The sequence below is a fragment of the Onychostoma macrolepis genome, chromosome 23, assembly GCF_012432095.1.
Source record: "Onychostoma macrolepis isolate SWU-2019 chromosome 23, ASM1243209v1, whole genome shotgun sequence".
Taxonomy (NCBI): domain Eukaryota; kingdom Metazoa; phylum Chordata; class Actinopteri; order Cypriniformes; family Cyprinidae; genus Onychostoma; species Onychostoma macrolepis.
In genome coordinates, this window is record NC_081177.1 from 22177856 (window position 1) to 22194676 (window position 16821).

Consider the following 16821-nt stretch of genomic DNA (forward strand, 5'->3'; position numbering starts at 1 on the left):
CTAATTTTTAAGTTTTTTCAGCTAATATTTTATTTTATTTTATTTTATTTTAAACAGTTTTTAGTAGTTTTAGTTTTAGTTTAACAACACTGCTTGAAATGGACAGTCAACATTTCCTTTCACTAACTATTTTTAAAGATTCAGATCTTATTTTGTATTCTATATGTGCAGTCACATATACAATACATTACAAATAACAAACAAAAATACCTCAATATGTTTTACTTTGAATGAAGAGAAAAATTTCTTCTAGTACTCCAAACTCTCCATTCACTCTCTGCTAACTTCCCCCTGTGTTTTATAGGTGGAAAATGAACGACAGCTTCATTTCCCCTCAACCTGGCTCTCGATACAGCATCTCAGGAGGAAACCTTCGAATCAGCCAGCTCAATAAGGAAGAGGATGCTGGTATTTACCAATGTCTGGCCTCCAACTCTTTCGGGACCATTCTGAGCAGAGAAGCTAGTCTTCACATTGCTTGTGAGTCTAAGTAATTTATTTTCACAAAAACTCAAGCACTTGAAAGTACGAGGGTCTATAGACTCAAACCTGAGACTAGTGATGCTTGGTTAGTCTTTTCCACATGATTTAAGGTGGTTTTAGTGGATTTTCATTACACCTTTGTGAATTTGTATTTTAAAGTGAGTATACAACATGGACTCTGAATGTAGTCTGAGTTAATATTACGAACAGCAATGCGGAGAGCAGATGATCCATATCTCATAAGAATGACTCCTTAATGATGACTCAAATAAATAAACCATAAACTGAGAGTTTGTGTTTCTAGAATTACAATGGTAAAAAGCTTATAACATGAGAAATCACATTTCTGAGATAAAATAACCATTTATGAAAGCAAAACATATTTTTCTGAATTTCTACAACTTTCTAAACAGTTTCAAAAGATTTTGTGATCAGATAAATCAAACCACATTTAGAGGTAGTCAAAATGCATGTAGCCTAACCACACTGGACTTTTAGTATAAATGCTAATCTACCTTAAATTTTTAAATAATCTAATCTAATCTGTTTTACATTACAAAATATATTACCATAGACAATAAATTAAGCTATGGTGAGCATTAGAGACTTCTTTCAAAAACATTAAAAAAAGCATCTTAGAGATCCATACTTTTGAATAGTAGTGTAGTTCCAGATTAAACTCTAAATTAGAAATTATATAAGATTATATTTGAATTTTAAGCATCCAGGCTCTTGGTTATTGTGAGACATTACGATCCACGTCATATTCATAGACTATTGAGATCTTACAGGGCTTCTGAAACTGCTGTTTTCTCTGTATGATGTCTGCTGGATCTCTGGTGGCAAGGTGAGCTTGGTGCTTATCTATTTGATGGCTAGCTGGTTCATCTGCAGAAATGATGGCCTGTGATGGATGAGAGTCTGAGTTCAGGAACCTGTTTCCTGCTGTCAGGCCCAGTGTGATCTTTACAACAGCTCTGGCTTCTGTGGTGTGAAGGTAGAACGCATGCAGGTCCTTAAGCTTTATGTGTTATCAATGTTTTCTCTCAATTACCTGGACCTAACCTGCTGTGGCTTCCAAATTGATCGCTCTCCTATTGTCCAGCGCCTGTAATGCATCAGGGGAGGCTGATCTGAGACCTTTCTCTAGGTGTCTTACTCTTAGTATAACATATGATGTCAATTTAAGAGACTGAGTTTCTGAGCCACATTGAAGCTAAAAAATCATTTGTAACCTTTTCTTGCAGCAGCTGGAATAATTAAACTGGAATAATTAAAAAGAATAGTCTTAATCAGTGCATGATGGTAATGAAACACATGTAAGTGACTGAAAATAGATTATATTCCAGTTTTAATGGTACATCTGATTACAGATTACACTGTACTTACAAAAGATTTTTATTTAAAAGAGAACGAGTTCTAAGGAACATTAAATTCATTTTTGAGGTTAAAAGAACAATTTCTTTAGATGAAATTTGAATGGTATGACAAGTAGAGATTGTACAGAGTGAACAGAAATTAAAATGTACAAATAACGCTAATACAGACTAACTACACGTAGTCAATCAATGCTGATGTTGTTACAACACGTCCTCACTCCCAACTCGTCACATATTGACGCTTAGTCAGGACCCCTTGGTGTCACTTTTTGATGCTCAAGGTTCACCTTTAGCATCACTTTTTGACATGATGGGTCCTCCATTGTTTTCAGTTGTTTGTCTTAATTTAATGGTTTTCATGCATTTGTAAAAATTTGAAATAATTTTATATAAATGTATACTTTCATTGGAGCACCTGAAAAGCGTTTGACCATAAAAAGCAGTATAAAAGTATTACAAACAAGTCCTGTTGCATTCCAAGTCTTCTGAAGACATACGATGTCTTTATGCAAAGAAGAGAGTAAAACATAATGTTTGCATGACGCATGACGCAATCGTCACGAGACACACAAGAGCCAATGGCATTTCACAACCAAGGCTGACGTAAGGCTTCTTCTGGGGCATTTTTGGAGTTTGCGAACAAACTTCAGCACACAGGATATGAGCTTTACGGCGGACCGGACTTGGAATATTAATGTTTTTTGAATAAATTATGACTGTAGCTGCATCTGCCTGTTATATCTTGTGTTTTATTGATAAATGATAGGTTTAGGTGCAGGGGTTGGGTTACGTGCTCATAAATGTGTAAATAGTATAATGTAAATAAAACTGTTGTGACTGTTTACATTGAAAAAAAATGCCCTAACATATATTCAATAATGGCAATATTATTATACAATATATAACTTAATCATGACGATAAAAATTCCCAGTGCCTTTCGCGTCGGCATATTGACCCCAAAGGTTTCTTATTTAAAGCAATGGAGGACCCTGCATGTTTAAAAAATGACGTTATGGGGTACCCTGTGCGTCAAAAAGTGACACCAAAGGGTCCTGACCAAGCGTTAATATGTGACGAGTTGGGAGTGAGAATGTGTTGGTTGTTAACATTAACAATTTGAGAACAAAGCTTAAAAATAATAATAATTTGAATAGTTTGACGTAATCTGAGCTAACTTTGTGATTGCTAGATTTAATCACCACTGGTAGCACGATTTATCTTTTTTTTTCAGTAGGTCAGAACGAAACTGGCAGACATATTACTTTTTTGTTCATATGACAATTTTCCCGTAATACTTCCAAGACTCTGTAACCAGGTTTCCATCCAAGCATTTTTTTGCGAAAAAATATTTTGCGCTTTAAAATATTTATGATATAGCTGATGGACATGGCAATTATCGATTACATTTCTCATGTGTCGACACAATCTTTTTCCGTTTAACTTTAGCGCATAAATTCCATATTGATACTTCAAATGTCGCAAAGATTTGTTTGGAAACACTTTTTGTCGAGAAAAGGGGCTTTAACGCAAATAAATGTGGTGTCACATGACAGAATTAGCCTATAGGCCAGTGTTCATGGTGTTGGTCACGTTAAAGTCACAGCCACCTATCAATATAAATTTAATTTAATTGTAATTTAACATAATCTTGTCGGTTAACGGTTAATATGGCTTAACGACCGTCGGTTAGGAGAAATAAAATAACCGAAATTAACATTCCTATTTCCTATAAACGTTAATCAGAATAATAATAATAATACAACTGCACCTGTTTATGATTATTGCTTGATTTAGTAGTATATCTATCTAATAGTCTATAACAAACAATGTTGGGCTAGTTACTCAAAGAATGTAATATATTACTCCTTTCAAAAGTAATATTATTACTTATTACTTTCTGGCAACACTAATTAGTTACACTACTAGTTACATTACTTTTTCTTCACACCCCACAGAAGTTCTTCCACATAAAATTCTTCTAGAATGTTACTAACAACATATTTCTGCCTCATCATTTGACCAAAATCCACATTAGATTGCAGTCAGAAGTTATTACAAACACTCAATGATTGATAGTGACATTCAAGTAGAAGTGTTGTATTAATCTCATTAATTGTTATGTGTAGCTTAAAGCTAATTGTAATTTATCCATTACCCATATATGATTATATTTCAATTTGTATTTTATCAAATCACATAAGTTTGTAAGAAACTGTTTAATTTTCCAAAAAAAATTTATTATAGTAATATAATGTACCACATGCTGATCAGAGGGATGTGGGTGGGATGCCAGAGTAAAGTAAAGCCACAACTTACACAACAGTGTTCAGATCATATTTTCTCCTGACAAAATCAATATAATGCAATATTTCTATCTGCTGAATGTAAGCTTTTCCATATTCCAAGATTGCCTGCTGCACTGGGGACATCACATGCATGTGCAAGTTGAGAAAATTATGAAAATAAACCTAGGAATTATTAGATTGTTGGATTTTAAATCAGCGGGGTTGAGGCATCAAACGTAATTAAGTAACTAAGCTGTTTTATGGATAGTAACTGTAATATTATTACTGAAATCTTATTAGCAATTAGTTACACAACTAGTTACTGCAAAAAGTAATATAATTACAGTAACTAAGTTACTAACTAGTTACTGCCCAGCACTGATAACAAAGTTAAAAAAAAAAAAAAATCTCATGACACTAAAATAATTTTATGTAGGCCTATAGACCCTTTGATGTGATGTTTTTCTGTGGGCGGGGATTAGGTGGAGGCAGAAAGATTCCCCTGACCGCTTCACTAACGCTAGCTATGAAGTTTGTTAGCTTGTTTTTTTTTAACAATGACTGGAGAAAAAAACATACCTGCATATGTAAGGTCACGCACTGTCCGGGACCGCGATTGTTATTTGAAAAGGTTAACTTTAATGGACGAAACCAGAACGGCCAACCCGCTTTTACTCAAAGCTTGGACGATCTGACAGGATTCCCTCCAGTTGAGTGACTCACATCTAACGTGTATAGTAAAGAAGACAAACTCACCGTGCTTATCTAGTCATGAAGATGTTATACATTTCAATTTCGACAGGCAACTATTTTTGTTACATTATCATTCCAGCCACAATTGAACACAACAATGTACAATTACAAATGATTAAGCATATACATCGTCAGTTTGTTTTTTAACACACATGCACACAGACATTATTTCATACACAACATAGTCATGAGATGCATAAGAAATCTTTAGACGCACCCATAACAACAAAAGACAATTATTGAACCATTTCTGATAAGAAGTGTGCGCTGCAAACGCAAGCATTTTTCACGATAGTTTCTGTCCAGTCCGCTCGTTTTATTGCGTTTAAACACAGCTGTCGTCTGATTTTTGTTTGGCAGTGGCAGCAGGTAAGGGATAAAATTTCAAATTGGAGCCTGTACTATGTTGATTCTGGCATCCAACATCACAACAAGATGATATTTTAAGCTCCTTATGTAGCAGAATCTGTGCTGGTTTGAATTGGCCGCCTCCAGTTTTCGCTTAGTTTTGCCTCCAGCTAGTGCTGTGACGTAATCGTGACATCGGCACAAAAAGGGTCTATGCAATTTAATAATAGGCTATTTTGTTTCAAATGGATGAAGAACAGACTACTAGCCCATAGCCTATAATTTATGCAATAGGAGAAATGATGTATGGAAACAGCTCAAGGGCAATTTTTTTTTTTGCGATACACCAAAACTTATGTGACAGTTCGTTTTTTTCGGGATGACGTCATCACGCACACCATTTTATCGGTAAAAGGCCAGTTGGATGGAAACAGGCTGTAGACAGCAAATTTCGCAAAGTTTTTTTAATGCATATTCTCTTTGTCGATAACAAAACAGAGCAAAAACTGGATGGAAACTTGATTTGTGATTCTGAAGTACAGTACTTACACTGGTGTGGTGTCTGACAGCCCACACATACACCACAAAACATTAGATTCATCTGCGCAGAAGAGCCGTGCCGATGCACAATCCACATAAAGCAAATAATTCAACCTGATCTCATGACGAAAACGTACCTGTGGGAACTTTTTCACAAGACGCGAAATAAGTAGCGCTATGTATGTTTCGTGACATTTTTAATGTGAAATGTTCACTGAGTGTTGCTAGAAGAGTGTTTTTTTAGTTTTTTTTCCCCCGGAACAGATGAACGTACATATTATGTGCCGTTGTTTTTGTACATTTCACCATAGTTCTGACTTGAAATGTCTGTTGAGTGGCGCTATAACTCTAATGATCCATGGCGTTTTAAAATAACACACCATCTGCACTACACCTAAACCTACCCAATAGTATAAACAAAAGCAAATGTGATGTAAAAATGCAATCGCAAGCATGCCGTTTTAGCTTGTTTTTCGATCTCTCATCTCAGCTCTTTACTCTTGAGTCATGTTTTTCACAGGATTCGCACCCAAGGATTCCGCATCCTAAGTGCAATTACATGCCAGCAGAGCTATTGAGCAAGCTTTTTACATCTGGAAAGTGAAACATATGGTGCTGTAATCATAACTATGTATGAAAACAATTACAAGTGCTCACTGTTTTACCGCCTCTGGTGTTCATTTCTGTTGGAAACTACAGTGATATTTACTTATTGGCACGCATTTCGCGTTTTGCGAAAAAGTTCCCACAGGTACCTTTTCGTCATGAGATTAGTTAGAGATAATTCTGCAAATAACTGCAATTGCAGGTTTCAAACAGATGGCAAAAAAAATGTAATTAAATAACAAAAAGTGACAAAAAACATCCTAATGTACATTACCGATAACAAAAATGAGAAAAACAAAATTATTTAAATGAAACACAATCATATGTGATGCGATATGCAGGGACTTTTGGGAATGTCCTTTTACAGTTTTTCACCACAAACATTTTACAGTAAAATTACATATATGTTATTTATATGTTATTTATAAAATTATAAGTCTTTTTCTGTAAACATTAAAAAAATGTATTTACAGTGAATGTAATGGTTTTTGCATGTGGCAGGCATTTATATGTTTTATATTCACAATTTAAATTGAAATAATTGGAATTAATAGTCATTTGACTTTAACAGAAAGCTTTTTGTTAATGGTAATGTAAAATCAGTCCTGCATTTTGTTCACAAAATTCTAAACCCAAAACTAAGTGAAGCTACTTCAATTTGTGCACGAGTGAATGTTCTTTTCATTGTGTGTATAACAGAAAGCACCTTTCGTGAACAAAATGCACCCAGCATATCACAAAATGCCTTTAAAATACCACCAAACACAGAATTTCTGAATGAGATACAGAATATATTGAACAAAAGAACAAAGGTAATACACTTTCTGTTTGTAATCCCTTCCGTCCATGATAGTAGTAGAAGACACTTTGCCAAATAATGCCTTTTTAGTGGGACTGTTGCCAAGGGTTAAATTGGGCTAGAATGGCATTGTGCCACCTTCAAAAGAAGGAAAAATACTGGGTGGCTGGGACTTGTGTGTGCAGGGGAATTAGGGTTCCCCACCTCCAAAATCTCAGCTCAAACTCAGGTGACAATATATATACAACAAATACCGGATAGATGGTTAAATTCATAAGTATAAAAGTTGATCTAAAGTGCATGATTTCAAAAAGGAAGAGCTAAATTTATTGTAATATATGCATATATTTTTAAAAATGTGTGTAATATTGGGTGATTTTGGTGCAGTATCCATTCTAGTCTGGAATGTTCTACTAGCCATTAATGCTAGCTTGATTAGATATTTTAAGCACTCTTAGACACTCGGTGCAGCGTAGCTATTTATTCTTCTTTCGCCTAATCATGTTGATCTTTTGTGTCTTCTGCTTCATTTGGTTTGACATCTGTATCTAATCTGTATCTATGGTTGCTAGCAAGCTTTGGTTGTTAAAATGCTTCACAAGCCAATGATTCCCTGCTGAATTTGCTTAATAATTTGAGACACATATGTGTGCATCTGCATATCTTATTATGGTACACTAGTAGTCTAATAATTCATTTGTCATGATGATTCGTGCACAACCTGAGAAACGATTGAGGAAAATCTCAGGGCTAGAGAGGGAGATTTAATGGTACACTAGAAAATGCTTTTGTATCATTAAATTTTTATGGTGAAAAGGCAAGGCTATTGCATTTGAGCCACAGCAATCCATGCTTTCTACATTAAAACTGCTCTGAATGTTAAAGGTAGATGTTTACTTAAGGAATAGACATTTGTAGACTGATAAATCTAACACCAAACAATTAAAGTGTTAAATCACTTAAGCTGCAGTGCATTTCCACTGCTACCCTGGAGAGAATCTCCTGTGTGGTCCACTATAGCTCATGGACTCAACCCTATATATTTTTGGTGTCTGGAGACAGCAGAGGACAATCTGTGAAGGTCTAAAGCTTCTTCAGGGTGTAGATATAAATTTCAGTTGTTTCAAAATATTGTTTGCAAGCCTAACTTTCAGAATGACTACAAGCTAAATTTGTTTTGGAAATGGTGTCAACTTGAGTGACATTGAAACTAATTTAGTGTAGGATTTACTTAAATTTACTTAAATTTCACAAATTTAAAAAAAAAAAAAAAGCAAATAACACATTGGGCCCTATCATACAGTACACCCGGCGCAATGCGGCACCAGGTGCGACACAAGTGTTTTTTACTAGTTTCAGCCCAACGCAGTTATAATTTTCACGTCCTGCACCATGTTGTTTAAATAGCAAATGCATTTGCACCCATTTGTGCGCTCATGGGCGTGCTGGTCTGAAAACAAGGTGTGTTCAGGCGCATTGTTGGCACGTTGTTATTTTGAGGCAACCGACTTTTGCCATTGACCAACTAAAACCTGGTCTAGGGCCCTATTTTAATGATCTAAGTGCATGGTCTAAAGTGCAAGGCGCAGGTGCACTTAGGGTGTGTCCGAATCCACTTTTGCTAGTTTAACGATGGGAAAAAATGGTCGGCACACCCGTCACATTGTCTAAAAGGGTTGTCCCTATTCCCTTAATGAGTAATGGGTGTGTTTTGGGCATAACGTGCAATAAACCAATCAGAGTCTCATCTCCCATTCCCTTTAAGAGCCAGTTGCACTCACGCCATGGCGGATTCGCTATTTACATGGCAAGCGCAAAAGACTGAACGCATCTCCAGAGAGGAAATGGAGCTGCTCGTGCGTGAGCAAATAGGTAGCCAAATTCTGTTACATGCAATGATTATCCATTATAACATGTAGGCATTTTTATACCTCTGTAGCCTACACAATAATAATCTGTACGCGCGTTGTGGACCCGCCTATAGGCGCATATTACTAACGCACTCTTTAAATAACAAAAAAAAATACTGCACCATTGACTTTAGACTGGGTTTTAGTTGGTCAATGGTGCAATCTATTTCAGTTGCCTCAAAATAGCATCGTGCCAACAATGCACCTGAACATACCTCGTTTTCAGACCAGCACACCCATGAGCGCACAAATGAGTGCAAATGCAGTAGCTATTTAAACAACGTGGCACAAGACGTGAAAATGATAACTGCGTTGGGCTGAAACTAGCAAAAAACACTGGCATTGCGCCTGGCGCCGCATTGCGTCAGGTGTATGATAGGACCCTTACACTTAGATTGTTAAAATAGGGCCCACTGAGTTAAATGTGAAACTTTGAAGACTGTGAATTTACAATGACTGAAATAGCATTTAAAAAAAAAAAATAATAATAATCTGTTTTATTCACACTGAGAAAAAAAAAAAAAAGATAGTAAAAGAAGTTTCACTTAGAAATTGGTAATAAACTTCACATAAAAAACAACAGTTAACACACCAAATTCCATCTGAAATTTTGAAGTAGAAAGACTGAAATAGTATTTTCTTGTAAAATGTACATTGTACATAATCTTTGTTGTGTGTATGTATGTATTTATGTACAGTCATGGCCAAAAATATCGGCACCCTTGGTAAATATGAATCTGCAGTGTTAATCCTTTTGATCTTTTATTAAAAGAATTCACAAAAATCTAACCTTTCATTGGATAATAACAATTTAAAATGGGGGGACAGCATTATGAAATAAATGTTTTTTCTCTAATACACATTGGCCACAATTAACAGCACCCTTTTATTCAATACTTTTTGAAACCTCCATTTGTAAGTTTAACAGCTGTTAATTTGCTCCTATAATGCCTGATGAGGTTAGAGAACACCTGACAAGAGATCAGAGACCATTCCTTCATCCAGAATCACTCCAGACCCTTTAGATTCCCAGCTCCATGCTGGTGCTTCTTCTCTTCAGTTCACTCACTCATTTTCTACAGGGTTCAGGTCAGAGGACTGGAATGGCCAGCAGAAGCTTGGTTTTGTGCTCAGTGACCCATTTTCGTGTTGTTTTTAGGTTTGTGTTTGGATTATTGTACGGTTGGAAGATCCAAACATGGCCCATTATAGGATTTCTAACAGAGCCAGTCACTTATTGATTTTTTATCTGTTGGTATTCCAGTCCATGATGCCATGTGTCTAAACAAGATGTCCAGGACCTCCAGCAGAAATATAGACCCACAACATCAAAAATACAGCAGTATATTTCATTGTAAACATGGTGTACTTTTTATCCCTGTGTTCACCAAACCCATCTTGAGTGTTTGCTGCTAAAAAGCAATTTTTTTAGTGTCATCTGACCATAGAAGCCAGTCCCATTTGAAGTTCCAGTCGTGTCTGATAACTGAATATGCTGGAGTTTGTTTTTGGATGAGCGAGGAAAATTATTCTTGAAATTCTCCCAAATGACATGTGGTGATGTAGGTGCTGTTTGTTTGACAATTTTTTTTAAGGTTTTCTGACCCCGAGACTCAACTATTTTCTGCAATTCTCCAGCTGTGGTCCTTGGAGAGTCTTAAGCCACTCAAACTCTCCTCCTCACCGTGCATTAGGATGATATAGACACACGTCATGGAAGCAGAATAATGAAGCATGCTGAATTCCACAAATCGAAAAAAAGATGCATTGCAATTAACAGTGCTTGCATTTTAATGCCTTGTATTTCCAGGGCTTGCATTTTTAGGTCCTGAAATTTAACATATTGTTTATTTAAGCTGTGAATATTTCAATTCAAAATATTTCACACACATTTTCATAATTAAAAATTCAATTATTCATATTCACCTTCCAGAATTCACTTCCAAAATATTCAGTCGGTTTAAAAATACGATGCATAATATTCGACAGGCAAATTTCGGTCATTTTATTTCACTTTTCAAATTCGCTGCCACAAATTCAGTGGTTAAAATTCAGCAGAAAATTCAGCGTTGCACATCCGGGAACCGCAGGAATAGCAGTAGAGCACCGATGCATGATCTCCAGCTGATGTCAGCCGCTCACCAGCAGGTGGTGCAAGCGGCTGTTGATGAAGGCCATCTGTGGACCAAGTCATTCATTTACAAAAACTGATTTGCAGAAATGGAGCAAGCGCTAAGTAGAAGTTTTGATTATTGGGGACAGTATAAACGTGGAAACGCTGATTGTGTGTGTGTTTAATTCAACATCTTCGCTGTTTCCCGTAGCCTACATGTAAGCAGCTTTCTCTACCACAAAGGAGATTATAATGCTCTTTTACCCAACGCTGAAGTACAGAACTAACATCTGAGGAAGACATATATTGCTTTCGGTTGCTTAGTCTCTGTAACTTTTTATCATGGCTTGTGTGACACTGTGCTGTAATACTGTGATGGCGTTTTACTGCTAATCACGAAACCAGCTTTACTGACGAGATGCGCATGATAATCACATGCGATTAATTGCACAGCCCTAATACAAAGTTCCAGAAACTAAGCAACTGAAAGCAATATATGTCTTCCTCAGATGTAATGTTAGTTCTATACTTCAGTGTTGGGTAAAAGAGCATTATAATCTCCTTTGTGGTAGAGAAAGCTGCTTACATGTAGGCTACGGGAAACAGCGAAGATGTTGAATTAAACATACACACAATCAGCGTTTCCACATGTTTATACTGGCCCCCATAATCAAAACTTCTACTTAGGCTTGCTCCATTTCTGCAAATCAGTTTTTGTAAATGAATGACTTGGTCTAGAGACGACCTTCATCAACAGCCGCTTGCACCACCTGCTGGTGAGCGGCTGAAATCAGCTGGAGAGCATGCATCGGTGCTCTACTGCTATTCCTGCGGTTCCCGGATGTGCAACACTGAATTTTCTAACGAATTTTAACACTGAATTTGTGGGAACGAATTTGGAAAGTGAAGTTAAATGACTGAAATTTGCATGTCAAATATTATACATCGTATTTTTAAACAGATTGAATATTTTGGAAGTGAATTCTGGAAGGTGAATATGAATTATTGAACATTTTATGCTGATTGGAAATTCTTAATTATTGCCCTGATGGTGGAAATGGGAATTTTCACTGCTCTAGCTCTTTTCTTAAAGCCACTTCACTAATTTGTGAAGCTCAATTATCTTTTGCTGCAGAAATATATATCAGAAATATATTCTTTGGTTTTTCTCATTGTTATGGACGATTAAGGGAATTTGGGCTTTGTTTTCCCTCCTATTTATATTTCTGTGAAACAGGAAGCCATGGCTGGATAATGTCATGTTCATAATCACCCTGGAGTGCTCAAAATTGTGAATATGAATGGGAATATACTTCAGAGATATTTTACTCACAAGAATTTCTAGGGGTGCCAATAATTGTGTTCAACGTGTATTTGAGAAAAACATTTATTTCATAATGATATTTCCCCCATCTTAAATTCTTATTATCCAATGAAAGGTTACAGTTTTGTGAATTTTTTTAATAAAAGATCAAAAGGATTAATAATGCAGATTAATTTTCACAGCCTTCTTTGATCATATTTACCAAGGGTGCCGATATTTTTGGCCATGACTGTATGTACGGTATGTATGCATGTATGTATTTAATTATTTATTTTTCATAGTGTTCATATAATGTGGTGATTCCTAAAACACCTTAAATGATATATTTTTTATTATTTATTTTTTATTTGTTTAGACAAAATTATGTCAAATTTTTATGTTGTCCATTTATCTGTTATAAGCCATAACATGAAAATAATTATTTTAATATCAGTACATCTTCAGTTGCCTAAAATGTTTCACCTGACGTCTTACTGGACCCTTTAAAACAACTTTGAGACATTTCCATTGAATGTTTTAGAGTTACTGATAAATCACATTATCTACTTTGAAACTGATTTAGTCATAGTCTATTTATAGTAAAGATTTGGCTTTTTTTATTTTTTTTTTTTTTTTGAGTAGTGCATTGAATGAGAGGCCTGAATAATAATAAAAAGAGGTACTTCTCCTGCTGCATATTTTTCATTATGCCTTAGGCAGTGCCGGTTTAATCTGAAGATTATGGCTCTTATAAATGACTATGAATGTATAAACCGAAAAATGTCTCGAGTGGCCAAGAACTGTGTTACCAAATTTGCTTATTTTACTGCAGTAAAGTAGAATTTGTTTTTCTTATATGAGTTAAAACTTCTCAGATCATTTTGTGAGGTTTTATAAGAGATATAACTTCAACAAATCTTACTTGTGACTGCTCACATGCACATTTATTAGATGATTTCTTTATACTCTCCAAAAAATCATGTCCTACATCCCATCAGCAGCACTTGCCTGTGTTCTGTTGATTTAATGAATTTCCAGCAGCAAAGGTAATCTTAATATTTAATTACAGTTAAATATGCTTTTAATTTTTTCTAATTTGTTTTATATTAAACATAATTTGAATATTGAAGTAGTATGTTGTTACACTTAACCTCTTGGTTTTTTCAAAATCATTGTTATCATATTATTATGGAGATGCTAGGAAAAGCATTTTCCTTTACCCTGTCTTTTACAGGTCACAAATTCATTACTTTCAATACAATACAGTATTCAATCTCTGCAGCTTCACAAGGGCTTACAGTGTTTACTTTGCCGAGAGCAATGAATAGAACACAACGTATAGTTGATAACCGAGAAGCCAATTAGAGGCAGTGGAGTGTGTCTTTCTCCTGATGAATGCTTTATATGTACAGTATCTGAAGAGCAGATGATTTTATTGCATATGTATAGCAGAAAGTTGTCGGTTTATTTATTTTGGCCTCATAGAAATGTCTTGCAAGGACTCTGTAATGAGATATTACGTGAACTGAAAAATGTGTCTACTGAACATTCTGGAGGAAAACTTTTCCTGATGTGGGTAGTTCAGTGGAACTTGCATGTGGAGCGAAAAAAGCACCCCTCTCTTACAGAGACATGCTTTAAAGCCTGATCAAACCCCTGCTTTGTGGATGGTGTCGAAATAGTTTGTGTCGTGGAGGCGTGTGGGGATTGTGGTGTTTTGAGTGGATGTGTTGTTCATGCATATTCTGTTTGAATTTGCTGTTCTCTAGACACAACCCCCTCACTGAATTCAGTGCAGGTGAGGCAAACGCAACCTCCATCATTGTTCCCTTCACAGAATAAAGTGTAAGATACTCACAAAAGAAAGTATGCAGCTTACTTTATTTGTTTATTTATTTTTCATTATTTTATTTTTTTTATCCTTGTGGGTTTTTAAAACAATGAAGAAGAAAAGTGGAGTTTGGATGTTTATTCTGAATTTATACACAAATTGAAAAATTCTCTGATCATTTGCACTCATTCTAAGCCTGCACGATGCGCTTTATTCTGTTGAACACAAAATCATAATTTAAGGCTGGAATACTCTACATGATTTTTGCCCTGATTTACAGTTTGGATAAGTCGATGCTAGTTGCCAAAATTCAGGGCCAGTCTGCAGATTTGAGTTGACCGATTTCAAAGAAAATCACGTAGTGTATGATGGTCACAGACTCATCGGAGATCAAACATGTTGATGATTTTAGAACACACATTATTTTTAATTGTCAACCAAGACACAAGTTTCTGCATGAGTTTGTTGTGATTGGAGCGACTTTAAAGTCTGGTAGTGTGTGATCCTCAGTCGTATGATGGCCGGTTTTGACTATTTACAAAGTGAGTAGGTGTATGATGTCAGGTGTTTTAAAATCTTTTCAGATTTTAAAAGTGTTGTAAAGTATTCCAGCTTTAGGTATAATGTTCACGCTGCTCTTTATCATACATTGAAAGTGAAAGATGGTGGCCATGGACTGCCAGGCTCCAAAAAGAAAAATAAATCAAAGACAAAACAGCATCATAAAAGTATTGTATTGTTCATACAAGTCTTGACACTATATTCCAAGTCTTCCTAAGCCGTAATTTTTCGGAGACAAACAGACTCAAAATCTAATCTTTAGAATCTCAGATTTTATTTGCGTATTCAAATTTGGTACATCGTAATCAGTTATGAGACACACAAGAACTGATGACATTTGACATCACTAGCATTTTAATGTGGGCAAACATGAATGAGATTTAAGAGCTGCAGGACAAAATGATCAGTACGTAGCTTCAATTCTTAAGTTCAGAGGGCTAATTTTATGGAGCTTTTTGGTATTTCTGAAACAGCATTTACATTTATTGTATGGAAAAGAGCAGCATGAACATTCTGCTAAACATCTCTTTTTGTGTTCCACAGCAGAAAGAATGTCTTGATTGTCATAAAGACAAATAAATAATTATATCTTTTTGTGTGAACTATTTTTGTTGGATCTAGACTCCAAACTACATTACTTTGTATTTGTTTAAGACTATATACAATGTCATTAAATGTAACTGTACTCAACCCATCAAACAAGCCATTGTTAATGAGGGTGTAAACTGTGTCTAGATTAAATTGTTATATGTTAACAATATTGCTTCTTTCTTTCTTTTCTGTCTGACATTTGTTTTCTAATAGATCTGGAGGAGTTTAAAACCCAGAGGAGAAGTCCAGTGAGTGTCAGAGAGGGGCAAGGTGTGGTTCTTCTCTGTGGCCCTCCAGCCCATATGGGAGGTAAGGCGTTTTATTGTCTATTTGCTGGTCGACTGATTTGGATTTTTTAATGGTCGATGGCGATATTGAGAAGAAAAAAAAAGGTGGACATGGCTGATGTTATGACAAAAATGTTTTTTGGAATACTTGATTCTGATTAGTAAGTTATGAGATTTTTCAGTCTAAACACTCTTGAATGACCACTAAATTGCAACAGGCAACCAATTTTCTATATACTGTACAGTAGGTGTGCTACTGTTGTACTGTTTTCATATATTTTGGATTGCTTCTATTTTTTTCACACAATAAATAATTTCAAAACAAATGAATATTTTATGCCCATTTATTTATTTATTTAGTAAGTAGCTGTAAAATAGCAGGATAATGAACATCCAGCCAGTCTTTACTGCTAAAAAACACCCTTTGTGGTTATATAAAGCCTGGTGCAACAGTGTATTTTGTGATAATAGCTGACTGACTGTACATTACCCCTTATATGTATGTTATAATTCTACTTAATAATAGAAAATGAGACAAATTGTCTGCCAGTATGTCAGTATATCTGCTGGGATAGTCTGTCTTGCAACCCTACACAGGACATATCAATCTATAACTGGTCTTTATAAGAATGGCGAAGAAAAAAGCAAGATCAATGATAATTCAATATGTTTAACAATATCCTCATTCATGAACTTTATGTTGTGCCTCATGTGAGTTAACATATGTGCAGATGTTACCTGTTCAGAGAGACTTTGCTCTAGGCAGTTTCTACTGTTTGTTCCTATTAACCGCCCCCCAACCAGCAATTATGGTCCTCTGTAATTAGCTCACAGCATAAAGGCTTTTCAACCTCACTACCCCTATAACAGCATAAACACATCACCTCCTTTTTCCGCTGTTGATTTAGTGCCCTTAAGTGGCACACTACAGAGCACAAGTTAAATGTTATGCAAGGCAAACTTTTTGTATTTGCTCTTTGCTGTTAACTCAGTGAGTGGCCACACTTAAGAAACTCTGAACAGACTGATTA

General features: G+C 35.6%; 1 protein-coding gene across 6 annotated transcripts in view; it reads left to right on the forward strand.

The window, feature by feature from the left end:
• Nucleotides 1-16821, forward strand: part of cntn3a.1 (contactin 3a, tandem duplicate 1) — an 83083-nt gene that overhangs the window by 20988 nt on the left and 45274 nt on the right. For all 6 annotated transcript variants that reach the window (XM_058764231.1, XM_058764230.1, XM_058764229.1 and 3 more), the window contains exons 4-5: nucleotides 305-480; nucleotides 15717-15812. In XM_058764231.1, the coding sequence (XP_058620214.1) occupies nucleotides 305-480; nucleotides 15717-15812 (272 nt within the window). The remainder of the gene's footprint in view (nucleotides 1-304; nucleotides 481-15716; nucleotides 15813-16821) is intronic.